General features: G+C 43.0%; 2 protein-coding genes across 2 annotated transcripts; both read right to left on the minus strand.

Annotated features, from left to right (window-relative positions):
• Window positions 1-10,154: 10,154 nt before the first annotated feature.
• Window positions 10,155-14,495, minus strand: OSTC (oligosaccharyltransferase complex non-catalytic subunit). The gene is made up of 4 exons (XM_082281646.1): window positions 14,265-14,495; window positions 13,957-14,050; window positions 12,182-12,379; window positions 10,155-11,068 (listed from the first exon to the last, which is right to left on the minus strand). The coding sequence occupies exons 1-4, from the start codon at window positions 14,401-14,403 to the stop codon at window positions 11,050-11,052; spliced, it is 450 nt and encodes a 149-aa protein (XP_082137772.1). The 5' UTR covers window positions 14,404-14,495; the 3' UTR covers window positions 10,155-11,049.
• A 2,905-nt stretch (window positions 14,496-17,400) lies between these two features.
• On the minus strand, window positions 17,401-20,914 carry RPL34 (ribosomal protein L34). The gene is made up of 5 exons (XM_082281526.1): window positions 20,847-20,914; window positions 20,202-20,275; window positions 20,005-20,104; window positions 19,166-19,269; window positions 17,401-17,539 (listed from the first exon to the last, which is right to left on the minus strand). Exons 2-5 carry the CDS (start codon window positions 20,264-20,266, stop codon window positions 17,455-17,457), a joined length of 354 nt encoding a protein of 117 aa, XP_082137652.1. The 5' UTR covers window positions 20,267-20,275; window positions 20,847-20,914; the 3' UTR covers window positions 17,401-17,454.
• Between the last annotated feature and the right edge of the window lie 4,241 nt (window positions 20,915-25,155).

Below are 25,155 nucleotides of genomic sequence, written 5' to 3' on the forward strand. Positions count from 1 at the left end.
CACAAATTATGGTTCCACTCTATGCATTGGGGAAGTCTATAAACACTTGTCCATACAAGAGAAAAGCCTTAAATGACATCTCCAAGCAAGATGCCCCTGTGATATATGTCTGGATGCCAGTCACAACTGGGCCATGACTGTCTTTACAGCTGTCCAAACCAAAACCCTGCACTCGTGTGTATTCACACCATAAAGAAGTTTCTATCTCAGTCAGGAACAAGGCTTTGGACTGTACTCCAAGTTTATCCTCAATGGACAACTGGTCTTTCTAACCATGTGGGACACGTTTTATTTTAGGGGTATTTTCCTCAGCCTAAGAAGTGAAAAAATCAACAATGACTGAATGTCCTGCCTCCCCTGCAGTTAAGTACTGAATCATTAAATTCCTGCAATCTTTCCTTCTCCTCACCATTTCTGACAGGACAGTCACTCAGAAAGAATATGCACGTGTCCAACTGCGCTGGAGCTGCTGGAGCTTCCTTACCATGTGGCTGTTTGCCCTACTCTGTGCAGAACTTGCCTCTGCCTGTGGTGTCAGCTTGAAGTACAATAAAAAGTAACATGCTTTGTCTCCCAGATTATCTGCCCACGGTCTGCACATTATTGCAGCCGTCTGCCCAAGCAAGACCTCTACAGCTGAGGAGAGAACGCTCTTCCTAAAGGAGAGGATGTGACTACATGGGGATAGCGAATAAGGTTATCTCAGGACAGGCAGCAGACCAAAAAAACAAATTGCGTCAGCATGGAAAAGGATTGGGCAGGAGTGGAGGGTGTGTCAGGGCATGCTCCCAGGCACAGAAAAGCTCAGAACAGACAGGGAGAAAGTTGCTGGCCCGGGGTTTGAATAAAGGCCTCAGAAATGCAATGAAATGGGCCACACTAATGAGGGCACCAGCATTTCCCTGCAAGCAGAAAGCTGGGGAGGAGGGTGGAGGAAAAGGAAAGGAAAGCCGGATGTGGAAACCTCTGGAAAAGTGGCAAAGACAGCTTTAGAAAGAAGTAATCTGAAACCTCAATCAGACAGAAATAAACAGTACAGTTGGTCAGGAATTTGGTGATAGGGTTTTGCGTGATAAAATTTAATTAATGGAAAATCTACTATGGGTGTAACCAAAGTGCTGAGGAGTCTTTCGCTTGGACAAGGTGTGGCAGAAACAGAGGCTGCCCTTGTCCCGAGGAGCTTACAAATTGCCCTTGGGCGATCTGCAAACAGATGGACAACAGGGGCGGATGGAGGGGCACCATGGGGCTGGTCTCAGCTCCGGAGCTGGACTCTATTCCTCTAATTCTGAAGGTACCACGGGGTCAGAGGCAGTTTTAAAGCAAGGTGTGCTTGGAAAAGAATAACATGATATTTAAGCAGAAGTATATGGGGCATAAGCAAAAAGGCCAGCAGAACTGAAAATTTGACAGCTCCTTTCAAAATTTATCAAGGGAGAAAGTTTTGCTCAATGAACTAATTGGAGAGAGTTGGGAGTAACCATTTCAATAATATATGAGTTGTGAAGGAGGGTGAAGGAATGATCTTGCAGAGAAACAGACTACATTTCAGGAAACAGGAGACAGAGCTTGCCAACAAACCAGTAAGCTGGACGTACTGTGCTTAAACCTTCAATAAAATGTTGCTGCATTTTTTTTTCTAGAGAAAGTGCCTCTTGACAAAAGCATTTAAAAAGCCATTGTTACCCTGAAAATATCTAGAATAAAAAACATATTGCAGAAACTTCAGTGAATGCTTGCTGCTGACAGTCCCCAGCGCTGTTGGTAGGATGTGGAACTGACAGTTAGATCTTAATTTCATTCCTAGCACTGTAATTAAGCTGCTACATAACTTTAAGCTAGTCACTTTACCATCTCGACATGACATCTCTAAAAGGGGCACAAAACCAGCCACCTGTGTGACAGCAGCGCTTTGAAATGCTCAGACATAGGCATCTGTAAAGGGTGTTGAAAAAGGCCTTTTCTCCAGGCACTGATAAGCACACATTCTTCTTCCTATTGTCATTTATCTCCCTTTCACTTTTGAAGAGACCTCTACAGGACTTATTTGTAATAAGCTGTCATATAAATTTCTATCCAAGTGAAACAGTAGACTCTCGTTGCCTTAAAATATACTAGGGTGCAAACCTTTCCACCTTAGAGAAATGCATCTTAGAGATTGAAGTATTTTATGGGGGCTGTAGCAATACTTTTTCACCTTTTGCTTCCAGGCAGATTCCAGCACAGAGAGCCCCAGGTTTTGGCAGCACTTTTTCTAAAACCTTGTGGCAGTAAACTCATCCTACAAAACCCTTTATAACCATACACACGAAAATCCTGGCAAAGTCCACATGGTTTTCTCTACCTCTGCAATCTATGCTTTGACTTCCAATTTAAGGACATCAGTCATAATTTCAGTACTATGTACTTCTGATCTGCGTACCCACTATATTTTAAATAGTCTGTTCCTTTAAGCCATTGAATTCCATCCCCACCCTCAGATATATAGTGGATGTTCAATCAAAACACTGAAGCTTTATTTTTTTATCTTTCTAGGTAAGCACTGTAATTCTGTGTAATTCATATGACTTTCTGAAACTCCAGATTTTCTTCCCTTTTATGAGCTATATATAAATTCCACATGTACACGCACACACACACACACACACACTGACTTCTTAATTGACCTAGTCTGTGTAAAGTGCTTTGAAATTTTTGGCTGGACTGATCCACAGAAGTGCAAGTTGTTATCCTCTTGCATGGTTTTAAGCCTTGAATTTTCAGCTGGAAAATGAGCTTGAGTGAAAGACACGTACAGAAAAATCTTTCACACACTCATACTGTAGCAACAAGAAAAAAAAATGCAAATATACTCACAGCCATAATATTTCGCGTACATATTCATCTACAAAGCAGTCTGAGATTTCAGTTCTCTGCTTTAAAGCCGGGCTTTCCTTCTCAGAGTAAATAACGTTGCAGGGACTGCCATCCAGTGGGGAACCAACAGCTTAACAGGGGATTGGAACAGCAGAAAGGTAAAATTTAAAGGTGTCAAGACTGAAAGATATTATCCAAATGTAGCTGCACAAAGGCAAAACCTTGTACTGACCATGCAAAGCAGGTAAAATTAGGCTTGTTCAGTCACAGTCAGGTAAACAAGCTGTGGTTAAACACAACCCCTAGACACATCCAAAATTCTACAAGCATTATTTCCCCCTGCATGGGTCTGTTTCCATTGATTTCAGTGAAGTATAGCCTGGGTTTACCTAGATGTTAGATGAGACAAAAAAATATTTAAGGTGACAGTATTTTAGCTGCCTTTTAAAACACTAGAGGGAAAAATCCTTCCTCATACATCTGAAATTGTTTCTCCTTAGGCTATGGAACCACACTATGATTTAAATATATTTTGTTAATCAGCAGTGGTTTTAAGCATTATGTTCTTTGTGTACCTTTAAAGAAGGTCTGGTGGAATGTTCCATTTCCCTGGTTTTATGAGCTTTCATATTTATTGCCTTGTTTACTGTGTATGTGAATCTTGGTATTTGTGACAGATTTTTCTTAGCTTGTTCTATTGTGTACAGAGCATATGTTGTCTATGCTCATAAAACACTCAGTAACTGTATGTGAAGAAAAAAATGTTTTTTTCAAGTTACTCGCTAAGAAACTTAAGACCTTGCAGATCATCCCTGCAGAGGTGTTTTTAAATCCAGCCCCAGGAAACAACGGCTTCCTTTTCTTAGAGTTGTGATGAAGCTTTGGCAGGATTCTCAGATGTATTTGGCAGTTAACTTCTATTGATTTAAACAAAAATTTTGTACCTGAATTCCATGAGGACCCTGGCTTGACTGCTGTTGATGTAGATTTTGGCGTGCCTTAGTTGGCTCCCTAGTGTAACGACTGGGAATGCAGCAGGATTTTTATTGTTTTCAGGATGAGTCATGCAGGCAGCAGCACAACAGATGGTGTGGAGTGTAGAACAAAAAAAACCAAAGATATGAGACAGCTAAGAGAAAACTGGAACAGACAAAGAAACAACCAGAGGATGAGAGAGGCTGAACGCAGGAGAGAAGCCAAGAGGTTAAGCTTTGCCACAGATAGCAGGAGCTAATGAAGTGTGGAGTCAGTGCAGGGTAAAGTAGCTCAGACAATGGTCAGTAGGGAAAATTGAAGGACCTGTAGACAGAGTAGAAGGAACAGAGGTAGGAATACTAAGAGGAGCAAGCCTCATAGACAGGCTCAAGTGGTTGGTGGGGCTAAGTGATGGATTTCAGTATGATAAAAGAGCAAGTACCAGTGAGGAGGAATAAGGAAGTGGAAGAGCTGGCGAGACTGATAAATAATACCCTTTGAAGGTAGAAATACCACAGCAGTTAGAAAGACAGCAATCAAAACCAACAGTGGTATCCTGAAACTCAGAAGGCTGGAATGACAGCAAAGGAACAAGGGATGGCAGCTGCTGAAAGACTATAGGATAAAGACCTTGACAAAGCTCAGGCCAGAATCAGACAAGCAAAAGGAGATGAAACACAGCATTCAGAGCTGGTTTAACAACCAGCTGTAGCAGAGACAGGCAGACACACTTGGGGAAAACACTGAAGAAGTTAAATTCCACAGGTCAGTGAAGCAGAGTTGCTGAAAGGAGGTGTCTGAGGAAGTCCGTGTAATTGAGAAACGTTTCAGTGTCTTACTGCTGCTCCAGCTCAAACAGGGGGAAAACAGAGAGAAAGCTCCATTAGCAAAATACTTCCTAAAAATATCACAGGCTCCTTCCATACCACTCATCACCCTGTTCTAATACAACAGCTATACTGACAGCTGTCTAATTATAACACATTTAGTTAAAGGACTAACATAAAACTTTGAAAAGAAAAAGGCCTTAAACATTCCTCCATACACTTCTATTTTCCTTACTCCAACAGCTAATTCATTTTCTGTTCTGGCAGTAGGCAGTTAATGGAGCTACTTTCTGCTGTCATGTCTAGCTCATATAACCACTTGATTTTTCAGACTGAACCAAGGCCAGCAGGATTTTGTCCCACAACTGCACTGCAGGGATAGTTTTAAAGGACAGATTTAGCTATTCACAAAGACCTTTCCACAACTATTTTTAAAGACACAGAGCCTTGATGTTTGGAAGGTCAAAAGTTTTGTTCTCAGCTATGAAATAATAAAGATCGGCAGTCGCTGAAGACACCTCAAGAAACCACTCATCCCAAAACAAGCCAAAGGTACCTGCAAATTTTAACAGACATTTGCCAAGCCTGTTCTTAAAGCTGCACAAAGCAGAAATTCCATCACTGGCATAGACTATCTAGTCCAGTAGTAAACTGTTTTATGCTTAAAGATTTTTCTAGTACTACTCCAACTCTTCCTTGCCGCTATTGAAATTCTACCTACTATTGATGCAGAAACAAAATTGCTTCGTTAGTTTTCTCAATTTTATGCCTCCTGTACTCGGTTATTAAAAGTTTTGCCAGTATCTCCACATGATGTTGTATTGCTGCACAAAAGGCAATCTGCACTCCTCTTCAGCTTGTGGTGCAAAAGAACCCAAGGACTTACTCTGAGGCATCCCACATTTTGTCAGCTATTTTGCTTGAGTAGCATTGTTACTTTGCACTTGTTCCCAGGAAGAATAAACCAGCCCAGTTTTTCAGACCACTCTTTGATTTGTTAGGATCACTATGCATCCTAATTCTGCCCTCCCAGCAGTCTTTGAGTTTTATGATTTCTGCTTATTTAGTCAGTACACCCTACTCAATACAGGTCAGTGAGTGTTGAACAGAACTAGCCCCAAGACAGACCTAAAAAGTAAGATATCTTTCCACTTTGATATAAGGACATCAACTAATCAGTAAACACTCTCTGAAAATGCTTTTCAGAGTACTTTGGAATTCAGCTTATATCTGTTTTAGCTAAGCCAAGTTTCCAAAACATGCAAGACAGTATCAAAATCTACAGTCCAAACATCTGCTTTTCTTCTATTCATGGGGCCCATAACTCTCATATATGCCTTTTTCTTCATATTACTTATTCTTTAAAAATCCAAGTTGGCTACTCATCTTTTCGCCATTTTCTTCCAGGTGCTTAAAATGCTTTCCCCACACCCCAAAACCTCTTCTTCCAACTGCAGTTACGCTTATTTTTTATTATTCCCCATTCTTCACAGTCTCCATTTGCATTTAAAGACAGATGATACACTGGAAAGCTGAAGGTGGTAAACATATTATCTATCATTCAGGATCTGCCAGAAATACCTAAAAGTTCTGAAATTATTTAAGCTGTCTACTAAGTAAAGGAGAAGAAGTTTAACTTTCACAGTTTATTTTAGAATAACACAACCAGTCTGAGTCCTAACTTTTTCTTTCCCTATTTCCACTAAAAGCATAGTATTTCCACCAACAACAAAAGGATACTAGTCCCCCCATCCACACTGTAGTGAAAACTGATACCAAAAAGAGAAGGAAATTACAAATGTCAATCTTTCACAAGCATAAGGCAGCAGATGATACCATATTGATCTGATTTACTCACAGATAAATACTACTTCTTCCAGTTCTGCAGGTAGAACAGTCTAAGGGCTTTGACATTTATAGAACCCATATGGGATAGCTACATGATGAAGTGTAACTCCATTTTATGCCTGAAGAACATCAGTAACTAAGCTGATATCATCAAACAGGAGCTCAGCAAATTGCCTTATGGACTCAAGATACTGGATAGCAGAATGCAGTGCCCTGCATCTGCATCTCTAATTAAAACATGGTGGAAGTCAGACATGCTTGACTCCCATTATAGTGCCACAGCTGTTGCTCTAAAATGAGCTCATGGTCTCAGTCCAGTTCTTGGCTGACAGGTATCCATGTCAAACAAAAAGGACACCAGCACAATTTGTTTTTACCAAAGAAACCAAATCACCTAGAAATTCCTATATTCTTACTAGCCACTTCCCCTGAAACACTAATCTTTAAAAAGTGTTCAAAGCATTAATTATATTTTTTGTTGTCACTAAAATCCAGATTTCTTCAGAGTTCTCCAAACATTATAGTTGAAAGACCTTAATGTGACTGCAAAGCATGACAAAACACTCTTCTGAGATTTCTACAACTGTTCCAATTAATTTCTTTTAATTGTTTCAATCCTCTTTTCCCATGTTCTAGAAGAAAAATATTCTAAAGAAACTATAGTGATGAGAAGTAGCAATTAGAAATTCCGAAAATAGGCCAGAGTTATGGCTGCAACCCTTTTTGGGAAAGTTACCATGTTGTAGGAAAAATATAATAATCACATTCACAAACGTGCAATACCAATTACACTATCACAAATGTTGCTATGCTCTAGGACAAACAGTTTCCATTGCATGCAGGATTTCCATGTGTGTCAGGAAAATAAATGAGAATTGCTGTCTTTCCCACAGGCATATTGGCTCCCTATATTGGAAGCAGCAGAAGAAATTCAGGATTGTCTCGGGTTATAAGACTGTAACTCTTAAGAAGTCAAACACATAGTGCTTCCTAAAGAATGCATATTTATACATTTTTCTTCAAAACAGTTGAATCATCCTCCTTCCTCCACAAATTGTTTCAGTGACACAAATCTTCAAATATGTGTCAGCTCTTGGAGAAGTAAGGAGGGGAGTCAGTGGAACTGCTATGTTGGACTCCCAGAGGGCAGGCTTTGGCCTGCTTATGGCTCAGATAGACACAGTCCCTCGGGAGACAAAGGAGTCCAGGAAGGCCGGACATTCTTCAAGAGGGAAATCGTGAAGGTACAGAAGCTGTCCATCCCAATATGCCTAAAGACAAGATGAACAGGAAGCAGACTGAACAGAGAGCTTTGGCTGAAAATCATGACAAAAAGGAGGGTTTATGACCTTTGCAAGAAGTGGGAGCAACTCAGGAGGAGTATAAAAATGCCAAGAGGACACGTAGGGAGGAAGTTAGAAGGGTCAAAGCCCACACAGAACTTCATCTGGCTACTGCTGCAAAAGGGAATTAAAAATTACAATTAAACATTAAAATATGTTAGCAACACAAGAGGTGCTAAGGAGAATCTCCATCCTTTACTGGATCTGGTGTGAAACATAGTGACAAAGGATGAGGAAAAGACTGAGCTACTTCATGATTTCTTTGCCTCGGTCTCTAATAACATGACCAGTCATTCTGTGGTACCCAGCTCTCTGAGCTGGAAGACAGGGATGGGGAGCAGAATGAAGCCCCCATAATCCAAGGGGAAGTGGCCAGTGACCTACTATACCACTTGGGCACACACAGATCTATGGGGCTGGATGGGATGCATCCAAGGATCCTCAGTAGAGGCAATTGGTAGAATTGCTCATGGAGCCACTTCCCACCGGTTACCAGCACCTCTGTCCCTGGAGGTATTTAAAAGATGTGGAGATGTGGCACTCAGGGACATGGTTTGGTGGTGGGCTTGGCAGTCCTGGGCTGATAGCTGGATTTGATGGTCTTACAGGTCTTTCCCAACCTAAATGATTCTACGATTCTGTTACCATTCCACAATATGCAGAGGTCTGGAAAATGCATTGAGGGGGAAAAAAAAGAAGTCGGAATGTCTGTTCTTTTTCATCTAGAGGTATTTTTCAGCTTAATTCAATTAAGTATAAGATCATTTAAGGGTTCATATATGTATACACTAACTTTAAAAAGCTATACAAGTTATATATGTCTTCCTGACTGTATTGACTAGGCATCATCTCTCAGAGAAGCCATGGATTCAGTATTTTCTCAACATCAAGACAGCCATAAAATCAAGACCTCTACACTTCAGCCTCTTTCTGTTGCACTTGGAAGTAGGCCAAATTTCTGGTTTTAATCAGGAAAGATGTGTTCCTGTAAGCTCTGCTTTACCTTGTTTTTAACCTCTTGCCCACGATCTAGTTCAGTTGAACCTTGAAGATATGAACATGAAACACAGATGGCTATTGTCACTAGTTACAGGAAGTTTTCTTTCAGTCACTGAAACATTCCTATTACTATTATAAGCCCCTAGTTTAGAGGCCACCTGCTGTTACCTACAAAGAACAGCAGACAGTTACAGAAAATACCGGCCTTTCACTAACTGCAAAGGGGTTTCCTCTAACACACTGCAATACCTGTTCTCTGCAGTTTATTTGACAGTGCTCAGTAGAAATTTATTTTGGGTGACCAAGAAGCCTCCACATTCAAAATAAACCATTCTGCCATCTTACAACCTACCACATGCCTCTTTTCTGGATGGTCCATCTTCTACTTTGTGTTTGTTTTCCTGGTTCTCTCTGTGGCACAGACTTTGACAGATGATCATACCAGACCTAGCTTGGAGCCTGTGACCAAAAAACTGTGATGTTCCTTCAGCCCTTTTTGTGGCAGAGAGAGTCACCGAGTTTTACTCTCCCAAAACTACCTTCTACCATGCAATTATGTCTGTTTCATTTGTTGTTCCAAGTTACATCACCTGGTGTTCAATTATAGTGAAAGGCACTTCAGGGAGCACAGGCACTGAACTGTGCCTTCAAAACCACTGTTCAAAAGCATGCTCATTTAGAACCAGCTGCAAAATTGGGAGGCTGAAGCTGAACTGCACTACAACAAGCAGTGAGCAACAAAAAGTCTTAATTACACTCACCGAACTGACTTTCTGGTTTGACTTGACTCTCAGAGTATTACAAAGTTGACTTACATATCCAGTTATTCACTTACACAATATCAATACTCCCCCCTGAAGGTAAGCACGTGTCTCACCAAAATCAGAGTGGCCAAAAAATAGCTGCTTCGAAAAGACTGGAAATTTTGCAGTTATGAGCCTCATTAAACAGCTTAAACTACCTTAAATCTTAATGACAAACATGTAAGATGAACAGATGCAAGTGTCACATTGTACATACAAATGAGGTAGTGGAAGTGCCATAGCCTGAGGGCAGATGATAACAACTAGCTCAGAAAGTTGATTAAGTATGTGAACAGTAATGCTTACTTCACAGTTACAGGAATAAACTTTTCTACTTTATATTATTATACTGATCAAAACAGTGCTTCAAACACATATGACTTGCAAAAAAAGACATTTATAGTGATTCAGAGGGATCTTTCCTTCCCCCAAAATGCAATACATTACTTGAAAGAAACATATCAGCAACATTCAATCTTTTAAAATTAAGACAAATTAAACTGGAACCTTGCCTCACACAAAAAAGCAGCACCTTCAGAAGTAAGTTTTCTTGGCTACTGATAACCGTGTGTTATTCGCATACAGTACAAATTCATGGAAAATGAGGCTTTTTGTCCCTGATATTAAAAAAAAAAAAAAAAATTATCCAACAGTGAAAAACAAAGCTGAAATTATGTGGTCATGGTGTGGCAACTAGCATATGGATGTAGAACAGTCCATGCACACAAGAAAAAGCTTTACAAGTTGCACAAAATTATAATAATTTTTTTAGAAAATAAGTTTTATTTGGCTCCTTTTGTACACTTTTTCTTAAAAAAAATGCACATTCATACAGCTTGCCTTTCCCAGTGCATGTCTGGATTTGCTCACATAGAGCATTAATATCAAGGCAAAAGGTGCCTTCACAATAATTTTAGACACATTGTATTCTGGCTGTAAAGCATCCAAAGTTACTAATTTTCTGATTATAACTTGGAAATAAACATTTTGGGTGTTTCTTCTCTGATTCACATACATAATTGTCCCACACAGGGAAGAGGAGACAAACCTGCAACAAAGAACTTGTCAAGTCAATGGCAAATACTCATTTCAGGTAGAGCTAAAGGGAGGTTCTCTACTTCATACTGAGATGGAATATAAAAGAACTACTCAGCTATGTAACTTTCTCTTTTTCAAAAGCTCTACATCAAAAATGATAAAACATTGCTTGAAAACTACAGATCAGCCACTGGTAGTGAGTTTGTTTGCAGAGAAAGCACTCTTTCCCTAGTTGTTTCTCATAGCCAGATCTCTTTGCTGCTGATGGTGACTACAGAACTTGTTTCTTGCTGTTTCTTCTTAAAACACTTCATGAAGAGGAGTAAATTCAGCTCGAACTTTCGCACAGCACAAGAGGTACTAACCCATCAAGTAGCCCCTACAGAAAAAAAAGTTAATTTAGAGAAAAAGTTAGCAAACATAGGCAGCACTCCTCAAAAATCAAGAGACATACAATCTTAAACCCAAACTTGACACTGCAAAAGCCTCTGCTGAGCAAGGCTGTCTTAACTACATCCTCTTTCCTCATCTGATTTTCTTCAATGAACACTGAAGGAAAATGGATTAGCCCATTCTCAATCCAGCTTTGGTAACTGTTAGGAATTTTTGAAGCCCACATTACGCCCTATTAAGTGTTCTTTATTTGTACCCTTTACACAGACTACAAATGTTAAGATATTCAATATAATATCTGATCTTTTCTGGCACTCAACACAAATCTGTTCTCTCTCTTTCATTCCTCTTTTTACATGAATTTCAGAATGAGAACTGTTAAGACACACATGTACTCAATGAAGCAAAAAGAATATATGGCATCAATGAAGCAAGAAAATATAGGGCAGGTCCCTATCCAGACCTGCTGCCAGGGAACCCATCACAACTGTTATTGTTATGAAACAGGTTTTTTTAAGTACGCTGCAGAGGCCAAAAAAAAGTTTTTAAGAATAGAAGAATGACTGTAACTATTCATTCAACAGTTCATGGAACTACTTCAAAAACTAGCTACCAGTACTTCTCAACATCAGGTTTCAGCTATTCTAAATTACATCAATGGATTGAAAAATACAGAGGGGGGAAAACTGGAAAACCTGCATTTGGATTTTGCATAACTTGAAAGCTACAGATCTCTTTTTCCTTTGCCCTTCTTCAAGTACTTAAACAGTTCCATTTTCCTCAAAGCCCTGCTTTATAACTACTTACCTGACTGGGACATACAATGAATTTTATGGTACACTGAGCACGTCAGACTCATTAATCATATTTTCTGACATACCAGGAACTGTCAGTCTTTTCTAACTACAGCACCATCTTACAGTAGCTGGCTCCCAAAGCATCTCACCTCATTCAAGGTAGCTTGTTCCAAAAAGTGCATTGAAAAAAGCAACTTATACTCAAGCTGAAGATCACCACATTTTCTGTTACTCTTAAATTTAACATGGCACACATAAGCCACAAAAGAGAATAAAGGCTGAAAGGTAATTAAATCACTTACGGTAATTTCATCCTCATGAAAACTCTGGCCATGAAGAAGCTCAAAAGCACACTAACAAATCCAATAAAGAGCAAAAGAAACCTATTCAGCTTGGGGATATTTGGTGCATTGGATCGATCCAGAATTATGAATCCTAGGCCACCCATTGTGAAGAGGAAACTGGATGCAAGGCCTTCCATAATATACTGTCCATTTACTCTAAAGGAGAAAAAAAAAAGGGTGAAGTGAGAAGAGTCGGAAGACGATTAAAGAAATTATTTACATTTCAAACCCCATCTACTCAACATGATTTAACTGTATAAACACACAGGATGATTAATTTTGATAGCTGACTTTCTAACTGAAAGTAAGTAGGAAACTGATATTGTACAATTACATCAAGACTTTAAAACACAATTTGTCTCCAGAACTGAGAGTCTGCAAGGTGCCCAGTCCAGCACGAGAGGATTTATACATATTTGTGCACACTAACAGAGATCACCCAGGCTCATCTGTTTGCAGAAACACCTAGTCCAAGGAGTCCCTGCTTACACAGATGGGCCCAAGGCATGGCACCACAACCTCCTTATTTCCATCCCGATATTTAAGCAAGACTGCCTGAATCCTCTCAGGACAACTCCCACTCAAAGCACTATGGCAGTGCATGAAGCATATCCTCTGGTTCCAGCACACATCCTGCAGGATGTTTCACTACCTGCTCGCTGAGCCTGCACTCAATCCAGATCCATTGCAGGACCCAGCCTGAGGATGCCCCATGGGGCTCTCTGTCAGCCCAGAGAGCTGGACTTCCTTCTTACAAATGGAAAGGGATAGGGAGAGAGGAAGACAAGATGCAGAATTAATATTGCACCTGGCTTACGAGTCTCCTGCTTCCCACAGTCACTGAGCCATTTTCCTATCCTAATTAGCAACCTCATAAAACTGGCATTGATGAAACTACAGTGGATGCCCATACGGAAATAAAGACTATCCTTACTGTCTCATATCCTGGAAACAAACAAGTTTGTCTTCTTTCATCTTGTTTACACTGACAAATGACAGTGCTAGCAACTCCCTGAAGTAACTTGATTCATCTATATTGCAACAATCCAATCTGTCTGAAACACACATCTAGTCCAAGTCAAAATCTGTCACATCAACCATGTCACAGACCTCACAAATTCAACCAACTTTTTTGGCATTTAACAAAAATCATTATTTGTTTCCACACACTTAAGCTCCCCGCCAGTTACAGATGTAGATTTAACTCTCTTCAGACCAGTTTGTTACTAGGAGCCTCCAGCTCATTTTCAGTAATAGAAAGCAAGGCCTCTAAGAAGACCCTGTTGTTACATTTGTAACTATGTTCCCCACCCTCAGACACCAGAATCCCAAGTACACTAGAGTTTAAAAGGTCAGAACCGAAAGTTTCCCAAACATTACCTATGCTGCAATGAAAGATGATCAAATGTATCTGCATCCACTATAAAACTCAATTCGAATAGCAAGAAACAGAAGTATTGCCAGCCCCAAACAATTTCTTTTTACCAGGTTTCTCATTTTTAAAAGTTTTAGGGCTGAGTTTTTCAATTTCCACGTTTCAATGCTGGTTTGGTGGTGGCTTTTTTTAGTATTTGCAAACCAAAACCTGATATAAAACAAATCCTGCCTTGTAGAGAAAGCTACCAAAAAAATAAAAAAAAGAAGCAGATGCAAAGCTCTGCAAGACGAGGTTTATTCCTTTGAGCTTAGCCATTTACAAGACATCGCTAATGGGGACAGGGCCCTGCTCGTACCTGTACGCCAAGAAAGCCACCGGCCTCTGATGCCCGTGTTCGTCTGTCATCGACCCCACGCTGGGAGGTTCCACGATCACGTCATAGATAATCCCTACGGGGAGGAAAGCAAGCACCGACTTTGACTCGCAGCAGCGAGAACTGCCCTGACACCGCGGGGACGCTCGGGGCTGGCCGAGGTTCGTGTTCTACGGGCGGTGCGGACCCGGACACGGGGTCAGCAGCGGCTCTGCCACCCGGGGCAGGGACCGAGGGAGAGCTGCTCCGTGAGCCGGGCCTCCCCTTCAGCCCGCCCGCCCCGGCCTCACCTCCGGTGATAAGGAAGTAGGACACGACCACCAGCGCGTACACAGTCATGGCCGAGGGCATGTGCACCCAGCTCGGCCGCTTCAGCTTGATGTTGGGGCACTCGAGCACGGCGAAGGGCAGGCGGTACAGCGTCTCCATGGCCGCGGTGCAGTCCCGGGGCGGCCGCGGCACCGCTGCTCCCTCCCGGCGCTGCCCGCTCCGTCCCGCCGCGGCCGCGCTCCGCCACCGACACGAAGGCGGAAACGGAAATGGGCTCCCGCGTCCTGACAGGGAGCGATCGATCGCTTTTAAAAAAGACAAAATAAACAAAGCACTAGAAATTACGATCAGACGTAAATGACAGATTAAAAAAGAGACTCTTTTTTTCTGCATAAAAACATCGGAAACGCCGCACGTCCGTCGTCGGGGGGGGGGGGAGGGGGGGCTTTCTCTCAATTTTACCCACCTGCCAGGACCCAGAAGCTCTGACGTGTCGGCGCTGGGTAACGGCGCCGGGGCGTGGGCGTGGCCAGGCGCGCGCGGGCCCCGCCCCGGGCTGGGCAGCCACGTGGCCGCCCCGGCGGTAGCGGTGCCGCGCACACGCGTGGGCCCCGGGAGCCACCGGCGCTCCCGACAGCCCACCCGCGGAACGCTGCTCGCAGCAGGGACAGCGGCGGCGCCCGGGGCACCCTTGGGGCACTCGTGTGCTGATGCAGTTTTCTGACGGGCGAAGGAAAAGCCACGTCCTGCGTGTGATTTTGCGCAGTCAGCCTCGGGGGGTGCAGACCCGGCGAGCAGATGAAGGTCCGTAGTTGGCCTCACCCCAGTCCCTGTGTTTGCAGGGGAGCGTGGGACTGGGATGCCCTTTGCCCGCACCTGGGATGTGGTGCCCATCCTGACCCATAGCCAGAGGAGACCACCCCGACAGCTGCACACAGACCAGGGAGGAAAAGGCACATCACACCAGTAGCTTCTGAGAGCAAGCAGGGTACCGCGTGTAACACCCTGTCTCACACGGTCCTGTAAGTGTGCCAACACCTCATCGGCCTAGCCCAGCCAGGCCCCACCTGCCTCTGTCCTCAGATCGCTTTGGAGGGAAGCACCCAGGCAGCACCCAGTCAGAAAATCTCCCCCTTTTCAGTGGAAGCTCGCCTAGTTCCTCTTGCTTCAAGGGGCAGGGAAGAGCTAGCTCTTCACTCCGGCTTACAGGAGCTTATTTGAAAGCACTCGTGCCAGCTGAACTCGCCCACCTTGCCAAGCTACCCAGCCTACTTCCCACTGCACAGCCCTGCCCCAAATGACTGCCCCCATTCCTACACGGCAGCCATCTGCTCAAACTGTCTTAAAATAATTAAGGGCCTTATTACCATTTCACTGATGCTTTGCCCAATGACTGCTTTTATTTCTGCCTACAGTGGCAATACCACTTCTCCAAAATCAGTTATGTTGACTTCTGGTGCAATCATGTCATTTATAGCTAGCTTTCAGTCTTAGCCTTCCTGTTTGGAAGTATCTCCCTCTCAGTGCCTGTCAGCAGATGTTTATGAAATTTATCCTCATTATTCCAAAATTACTCTCCCTCCATCTTGACTCCTTTCCAGAAGTCTGAAGGAAAACTCTAGTCTCATAGCATTTAATGCAAAACAGGAGCACTTTTGGGGCAGGTTACACACACCTGCCCTAGTTGCTGCTTCTTTATTTTTCTCCAGCATGCCAAAATACTAAAGTTTGTACTAGGACAGTAAGACAAGAAAAATTTTAACCTTGTAAACTAACTATAGTAACAGCACCTAAAAATGCCAGGGTAGTAGTCTCAAAAGCTCCTTTAATGAGCTACAGCCTTTGCACCTGAGCTGAGAAATGCTTCACATCAAGATACATTTATCCATTTTGAAAATACTGATAAAATTATTTTAACTACTTGGGGCACTGTGAAGAAATCCTTGGGGAGGTACAGCTTCTTTCACCATGCACAGTTTTAAGTCACTTATCCTGGACCAGAGCCACCTCCTGTTGTCACACCCAGGAGGCAGCTGTGAGTTGCCAGGCACCTCACCCAAAGCACCATCAAGGGATTTTCAACTCAACCTTTGCTCTCTGTCCCTTGGCTGACTGTACAGCCTGACAGACCTAGGCAGGGTTAAAACACAGCGTGCTCACAGGAGCGACCTGCACACGTCTGAGCCGCAGCCTGAGCAGACTCCACAGGTGACCTTAGAAACCCCTTCAAGTGGCACTCTCACAGCTGCCAGGAAGTCTGTGTGCTCAGAAATGATTTATCCTGCTTCCTTACTCTCACGGTGGAGCTCACTACTTTTTGAAATAAGTTATTGGTTAAAAACAGGTTAAAATAGATTCTTGTGAGATACCAAAAGCAGTTCAAAATTCAGAGTGGGGGCTGAGGAATACCACTGCACACACAGGTAAAGCAAGAAGTATCCCGACTGTTGTAACACTCCTGGACAGCATTAGAGACATTAACAGCTCTCTACAGAACCGAACGAAGCAAAGCCATTTTCACTTTTTACACTACAATTACATCCTTAATGATAAACTAACTTTGGGTTGAATTTCAATACTAGAGGCCCAAATTGGTACTCTTAAAACCTAATCAGGAAGCCTTTAAAGGTCTGTTCTAGCTGTGTCCTGGAGCTGGGTTGGTATTGTACCTGTAACTGCTGACCCAGGGAGGCCTAACACAATACAGCAGCTGCAGCTTTCTTCCCGGAGATCCTGGAAGATGTAGCAGCATGCAACTGTCTGGCAGATAAAACACTGGCTTTGAGAAGTTAAAGACTACTTTCTCTACCCTCATTTGAGCAATACCGCATACAACAATAAAAAAAAATCTACCTTAGGCCTATACTAGCTCTCCTCTTCATCTGACAACCTCTCTTCTAGTCTTTAGTCACTTTTGTTTGCTCTTTGTCAAAGTCCTAACTTTCTTCCAAGTCCTCCAATGACTTCATAAACAGCTGTTGAAAGAAAACCTGCATTGCTGGAAGTTATTCTAATCCCTCTACATGACTGAGCCTGAGCTGGGAGTCCTGTTTAACCAGACTTCCTTCCACTTGCTTCATTTCCCTGTCAGCAGGCAGAACAGAGCATCCCGACTTACAGGTTTTAATGCACCAAAGCCCAGCTCTGCACATGGAATGACAGGACACAGAAGTGGAGATTTCATTTATTGGGCTGAAATTACAAATAGGTTCACTTTGACTTCTGGCTCTGTGCTTGTGCCTTCAACACTTTCACAACGATCTTCTGCTCTTCAATAAGAAAAGCTCGTTTGATCCTGGAAAAGAAAAACTACTTTAGCATATGTGTCTATCTACTAAAGTAAAACCACAAAAAATAAGGCAATTACAACTGATTTTGCTATCTCCAACACTCATTGCACAGGTGGTGTTAGTTCCACAGTTACACAAAAAGGGAACCCATTGCTGTTCTTGCCAGCAGCGGAAGACAGGGACAGTGGCACTGTACGAATGTAGCAATTGGGGAATGGCAGCCTAGGGTGCCTGTGGATTACAGGTAAGTGGCTTGGAGGCAAGCAAGGTAATACTTGATGGCTGAACGTGGGAAAATTTACCATCTTCACAAACTTCAAAGACAAAAAGCAGAACTCCTAACTGGCGAATTAATTTCATTCTGGTAAAGTCAGAATTGGTGTGACCAGTCGTGGTCAGCTCTCTTCCTTGCAACTAAAGGAAATTCTACGTGCACCCAGTTATTAAAAACAGGAACACTTTCCCTGTCAGGATTAAAGCTCCTTGGCTATCAAGAGGGAAAAAGCCTAGCAGGACAAGTCATGCCAAAATACAGCTATTTCTGGAAGACATGCAGAGCCACCATGTAGATGGGACAGATCTATTTATCAGCACTCACATATCAACAGCCTATTTGACAGTTTTGAGTTAAGAGCACAATTATATCATACACACTCTTCTATCTTAAACATTAAAATGCTTTTTACATGTATCTGGCACGTATGGCTAGTCCTACAGTACACAAAACCTATCAAAGATGCCTAAGCAGGTGCAGGAGAAAACCTGACCATTATAGCTAAGGAGGTGGCTGTGATTTCTGGTTTAGGCACAGTAAGAATAAAACATACTCATGCACTAAAAACTACCTATCAAGCTCATGAAGGTTTTGGGAAAACACTCAGAAAAAAAGTGGCTTTCAACAGAGAAAAGTTATGTTGTGTCTCTGCAGCTGTAACAGCTCATCTTCAGTGGTGCCTAATGTAATTTATCTTGAAACTTAGACATGCCAAAAAGAAAACAAATGCTGGCAGTACTGATGAAAAAAACTGGCAGTAGACTGCTGCCCCCAGAGACCTGCTCTGATTACCATTCACAGAGATGACACACTCATGGTCGTGTTTTTCCTCAAACTTGCCAAGGAAGCACAGAATATGCAGTTGCTACACAATAAAACCGAATTCAGAGAGGCCCAGCAAAGGCCATTTTTAAGCTTAACCACATAAAGCTGCTTGACACACAAGCAAGTAGTATCTCTGAATCCCAAAACATTTCAAAGAAGTGAAAAATTCAATTAAACTTGCAGGAGGCAGAACAGGACAACAGAACAGGAAAATCTTTACTATGGGGGCTCAACACAAAAGATAAAAATCCAGCACAAGCAGACTGTTCATAATCCATGCAACAGTGCAGTAAGAAATCCCGAAGAACATTAAGTGTCCACAAAAGAGCTCCACATGCAGAAACTCCCTGAAATCCAAGGGACAGACTAGCACCCATCACTGCTTGACATGCCCCACGCTCACACTCTCCATTTCCCTACACCAATGTCAGAGCAGAGCCTTCAAAGTTTGGGGCCGTGTTATGTGAATGAAGAGATGTAAGAACCTCGTAGGAAGCAACCTCAGGAATAAAGCTGGCTTTCTGTACATTACCTGTCACGGACACACTTGGCACACATGGAACCACCATAGGCTCTGCTAACGTGCTTCTTTGTTTTTGACAGCCTCATCAGAACTTTGGGGCGCACAGCACGGACCTACAAACAACAAAAAAAAGAAAAAGAAGCGTGTCATAAGACAGCAGTTTTGTGTATCTGCCATTTAAAGAAAAAAAAAAAAGCAGCAACACCAGAAATTTACTATTCAAGATGCTAAGAAGTGACTAAGGCTGCAGCTCATTGTATGTACCATCTTCAGCATTCCTCAGCTGACCTTTTCTTTCTACCCCAGTGGTTCATCAACAGGTTCATTAAAAAATTGGTTATAAAAAAGACTGTTTTTTCAAAGATAGGAACTGCCTAAAGATCAACATTTTGCAAACATTCCCATAACTGTGAGAAGCAATGGTGTTACTTCAAGAAAACATTCCGAAGAAAAACAGTTAAAAACATTAATTCCTTTTTCTAAAACTGAAGCTTTTCTAAACTTGGCTTACCCTTTTTTCTGCTGGTCTAATAGGCCCAATTTACATTTTTAGATCTGCTACAGAACCACCTTGTCTAGCTTTAAAAATTTTAGTTAGATTTTCTAAAACAAGAGGGTTCATACTTAACAATAATGCAAAATCAGGAGCATTAAAAAATGTTTGAGTTTCCAAAGCTTATTTTGCCAGTAAACTTTACAACATTTGATTAAGAGTATCTTAAAGGAAAAAGTTGTTTCAACAAAAACTGGTCAATAAACAGGCACACTGTATTATTTGGAAAGGCTCTTTGTACTGAAAAAAACGCTGCTCCACACAAACACCCTTAGGTGTTTATGATCATACTTACACCACGAAGTCTTCCTGGGCAAATACCACATGCTGACTTGGGTGCCTTTCCCACTTTCTTGGTGTAAAGGTAAACAATCCTGTTCCCGGGTGTTCGGGACCTAGGTACAGCAGAAAAAGAAGCAGTTAACGTTATCAATCAAAACTGAAACACCACCTTTTTACAACAGAAATTTTCTTACAAACTGTCTTACTTACAGTCTGGTCTTGTTGGAAGCTGTGTTGTAGGACAACCTACGGCGGTACGTCAGGCGCTGCACCATTTTTCACACCTGAGTAAGTCAAAAACAAAGCTGCACTAGTTAAGAGCTCGATATCCACATGGAAGTTCAGGCTGTCACAGGACCACCTGCACTGAACCACTGTACCAGATGTGAATCAGCAGCTGTCGATTCGATATTAGTAAAATTAAAGCCCTTCCTGACCAGTGACAGCCAACACCACTATATTACAGAACAAAACAGCGGGCACGATGCGATCTGCAAAGAAGATTCACCCGAACTAACCTGAACGCTGCTTAACCATCCTGGTCTTGCCCGGATTATGTCATGCGCTCCTAAGAAACTGCTTAAAGCTTTAGCAGCTACGTATTTTATAGAAACATAAGCGTCATCTGCAGCCCCGGGAGACGCGGGCCCTGTTCGGGAGCCCCACCGCGGAGGCCTAGGGAGGCCCGGCCTCTCTGCCGGGCAGCTCTGCCCCCCGCCCCAGCCCAAGCGCGGGCAGCAGCAGCGCCGCCGGTCCCTCCCCACAGCCCACGGGCCTCGGGCCGCCCTTGCCGCCCGCCGGGCCGCGGATGGAGGCGGATGGGCGCCCACAGCCCCCGGCCGCAAGCCGCCATACCTGGCGCCGCCGGACCCGGAAAAGGAAGCGGAAATGCGCGGGTCACCATTGAAATAGGGGCGCGCAGGAGCCCGGAACAAACAGCGGCGCCTGCGCGCTGTGCTCCGGATCCTGGCTGCGCGGCCGAGCGGGCGCCGCCATGGCGTACGGAACAGAGGTGCACGGGTGGCGCCATGTTGTACGGGCCGGCCGGGGCGGGGCGGGGCGCGGCGCCGCTCGGCGGCGGGACCGGGAGCACCAGCGATGGCGCGGTGGGGGCACGATTTTACTTATTGTGTGTTTTACCGAAAAACTGTTTTTTCTGAACTATCGGCTTCTGTCCTCAGAAAGAAGGGTTTATGCATCATTATGGTAATTACATATCTGTGAGCCCAGAAGCCATTCCCGATCCTGCTGTTCGAAGCTCTGAATTACAAGTCACCCATACGTGGTTTTCCACGGCAAACTGGTACGTGACACACCTGGAAACTGCATGTCTTACACTAAACTTCTGCAGGGAAAAGGCTGTTCCCCCAGAACTCCTTGAAAGCCTTGCCTGGAGCACTGCAGGGCTGTCCTTGCCGTGCCCCATTCCCCTCGAGATGCCCTTGCTCCTGCCCAGCACTGGTCTTCCCGGGCACTGGACCAGGCAGACGGAGCGATCCCAAAACTGGGCCCTGTGGAGAGCAACACAATACCCACGTTTGCCTGACACCTCCTTGCTGTGCCAGCAGCTGCGCTGGTGGTCTTGGATGGAAAATCCTCGTGCCTGTTTCCCAAGACGTGTACTCACTGTGTCATGTGCTCCAGGGCAGGTGCTCACGCAGGAGCATGAAGTTGTAAACCTTTCTCTGCTGGTCAGGTCCACCTGACTCAAACTCCCATTTCCAAGGCACAGGTACCCAGGAAAAGCATAGGGGAAACAGGACACAGTAAGTGGGACTCTCCTTTAGTACATCTGCCCTTGTTCATCTGACAGCATCATTCAGGTTTCCTGAGCTGGGTTCACGTTTTCTGACTTATGAGATTATCTCAGTTGGTGAGAGCATGGTGCTAATAACACCATGGCTGTGGGTTCAGTCCCTGTACGGGCCATTCTCTTAAGAGTTGGACTCAATGATCTTTGTGGGTCCCTTTCAGCCCAGAATATTCTGTGAAATTTATTTAATAGCCTGTGGTAGAGCCCTGAGAAAAGAAAATAAAGGAAATAGCAAGAGCTAAGGGAGTATTGGATGGCTTGTCAGTAGCCACAAACAGCATTCCAGTGGTGCCATTTTAATAATTATTAAAATCCAAATGCACAAAAGGTATCCCTGGCAGCCCCTCATGTTTTCATTAAGCACTGTGTTGATAGGAAGGAAAGGAGGAACAGTCCCTGGGCCACACTTCTCCCAGATGTTTGTTTCAGCTCCTATCCCACATACCCAGGTCCCTGCCAAACTGAGGAGCATGTTGACAAGCAGAGCTGCCTCTGTGCTCTGAAATCAGCATTTAGCCTCTGCTATCCATTTGTGACCTCCCTAATGGGTCTGGATCCCACCCCACCACCTGACACTTGACACATGAAAGACCAAGAGATTTTAAAGCACACGTTTCCGTCACTTCTGCTCCCCAGCCTCTGGTGGCAGTGGTGGTGTTCCCATTGCCACACCAAGTCCATCCCCTCCTTCTCACGGCGCGTGTGAATGCCTTGTGGCTGCTGCCATAATTGCTGCTGACCCACACGGTCAAAATCTTCGTATAGCATCAATGGGAAACCACCATCTGCAAGGAGGACAGGGTTAGGCCCACCACCTGTGAGCCCCAAAATGCTCTTTTGTTCCACTGACCTGAGCACTGCTCCACAATGATACTCAGGGACTCACGCATTAAACACGTAGGGTGCTGCTGCTGCCATCGTTAGCAGCTTCAGCTCTGCTTTTAGAGAGTAGTGGGTGCTCAGAAAGCTTTGATGTGCGCTCCTGGCCTTATTTACGGGTTTGTAACTCACAGTTGGTTGTACTGCAACCTCCCTGTTTTCAATCTATAATTATTATTTTGGTTAATTATTGACTCTTTTTAAGTGCAAATTATGGACACCAGATTTTTTTTAATTCATGAAAGAAGAGAAAATATGTATGAACTAGATTTTAGGGTATATTTAAAATAGGAGCATATTTTAGAAGACAAGTAAGTTTCAGAGCAATTAGAGTATTTAATGTGAACTTTCTAGGCCCAGAACCCTGAGGGGAATAAGAAAGCCAATTAAATTAGTTTAAATAATCATGCCTAAATATAAAAGTGTAACAGAATCCAATTGTTAAAAAACAACCCTATTAAATTATGATAGAATAGTTTAGATGTTGTCAGTGCAACAGGTAACTATTTTATTATTGAACAATAGTATTGATACATTTTTGAACTTACCCCATTTAGGCTCTAAACTCAACTGGTGTAAGTTTTAGAACCTGTCAATTAAATTCCAGCCATTCGCTTCTGCAAGTGCACTGGCCTAGTTTTTAAGCATTTCCAGTTCATTTTTTAAGAGGAACAGGGCTATCAGGCAAACGGCTCACCAGAGTATCTAGAAATGTTAGCTTAATGACAACTGGTTTAATGCTATCTAATGTGGGGATAAGATTTGAAGCAGCAGCTCACTAAGCCCATTTTGTACAGATTAGTCAAGTGATTCATGTTCTCTGCTACTCCTACCTCTTCACAGGACCAAAAAACATCTCTTTTGGGAGCAGTCATTTTCCACATCCAACATGCCTCATTAACTCTTTCTGCATTTTCTTCTTTCCTTGAATTCAACAAAGGGGATGGGTTATCAAACGCATAGCCCAACAATGTGGAAAAGTAATGGTGGCATCCTTTAAATTTTTCCCTTCTAGGATGTCAGTGGAAGCATAGTATCTGAGGTTGTGGACCTTTTTCCTAGAGAAAACTGGAGGCTGGCTTCAGGGTGTACTTGCTTATTGGCAGTACAAAACTGTAAACCTCTTTTCCACCAGATCCAATTAGAAAGATAATAATCTCTGATGGCAGTTTAGTAATGGAGTGTATTTTGCACTAGCCAGCAGGTTGTCACCATATTCTGTTTATTGCACCAGAAGAACTCTTTGTGCACAGTTTAAGACCAATTCTTAGTATGATGACCATCCTTTCTTTCTTTTCCACATAGTCCTCTCTTTCTCTCTCTTTTTACTGCAAGCCCCTACCTATGTACACGACCATTTGCTTGGTCACACGGAAAGTTCCAACAGGGTAAGAGCAAGAGTTCCCAAAGGCATAATGCTTGATAAGCCTGGCTGGATCCCCTTATATTTTCCTCACACTTCTGTACCACTTTCAGAATCTACCAGGCCCCAGGAGGATTCTACTACCACATTAACTTCTCTTCATGAATCCTTCTAGGGCTTTTCCCCACCATAAGCTTCAATTAAAAAATAAGAGATGTTTTCACTCATACTCACTTGCTGTTGTACCAGTCTAGACTGGCAAATTCTAAGAGGCGTGGGAAGGAAAGCAAGCCTGTGGGCAAGCACATACTGGGTACTGCAGAGAGCAAAAGATGTGATGGCTGAGCAGTATGCTGCTCCTGTTAAGTCACAAGCATGATACCATTTCTGTGAACAGCATATGAATATGTGTTTTAGAAATGTCTCATTGAAATCAGAATCCAGCCTCAGGTGCTGCTTGGATACAACCAGCAGGCTTAGGTCCATAAATGTGGAAAGGAAACAAGAAACCTTGGAGAAGTACTAGCGACTGTTGGAAAGGAGAGAAAGAAGAGGTCCTAGGGTCCACTGTCTCTCCAGAGCTGATTTTTTTCTTAAAAATCTCATTCCCTTTCCTTGTTAACTATGTGGCATGCGTCACAATCTGATTATACTAATTTCTATCAACATAACCTTCCACAACACAGACCTGTGCAAATTATGTTATGAGAAGCTGTAGTTCATTTCCATTTCAGTGGAGCTTGTTAAACAAGCAAAATTATTTTGTAGCAAAGGGAAAAACAATTTAGTGGAATGCACTCCTAGCATAGGAAGTACATAATATCGTATTTGGGTTGAAACTTTTTCTGTCAAAAATGTCATAACCCTGTAAGAAAGAGAATTAAAATCCCGTTATTTTAATTTACATCTAGCCACCAGATAAGTAAAGTTATCATTGAAATTCTAATTAAATAGGATGATTGACTAAGGTAGGACATCAAAGAAGAGAAGTGAATATGATAAGTCAAAGTCTTATTAATTAGTCCGCGTGGAAGAAATTCCAGGGACGTCAAGCTGAGGCTGCTGCAAGGAGAAAAAAAGCAGACAAGAAAATGTGTGTTTCTTTGAAG

The sequence above is a fragment of the Coloeus monedula genome (assembly GCF_965178545.1).
Source record: "Coloeus monedula genome assembly, chromosome: 5".
Lineage (NCBI taxonomy): Eukaryota > Metazoa > Chordata > Aves > Passeriformes > Corvidae > Coloeus > Coloeus monedula.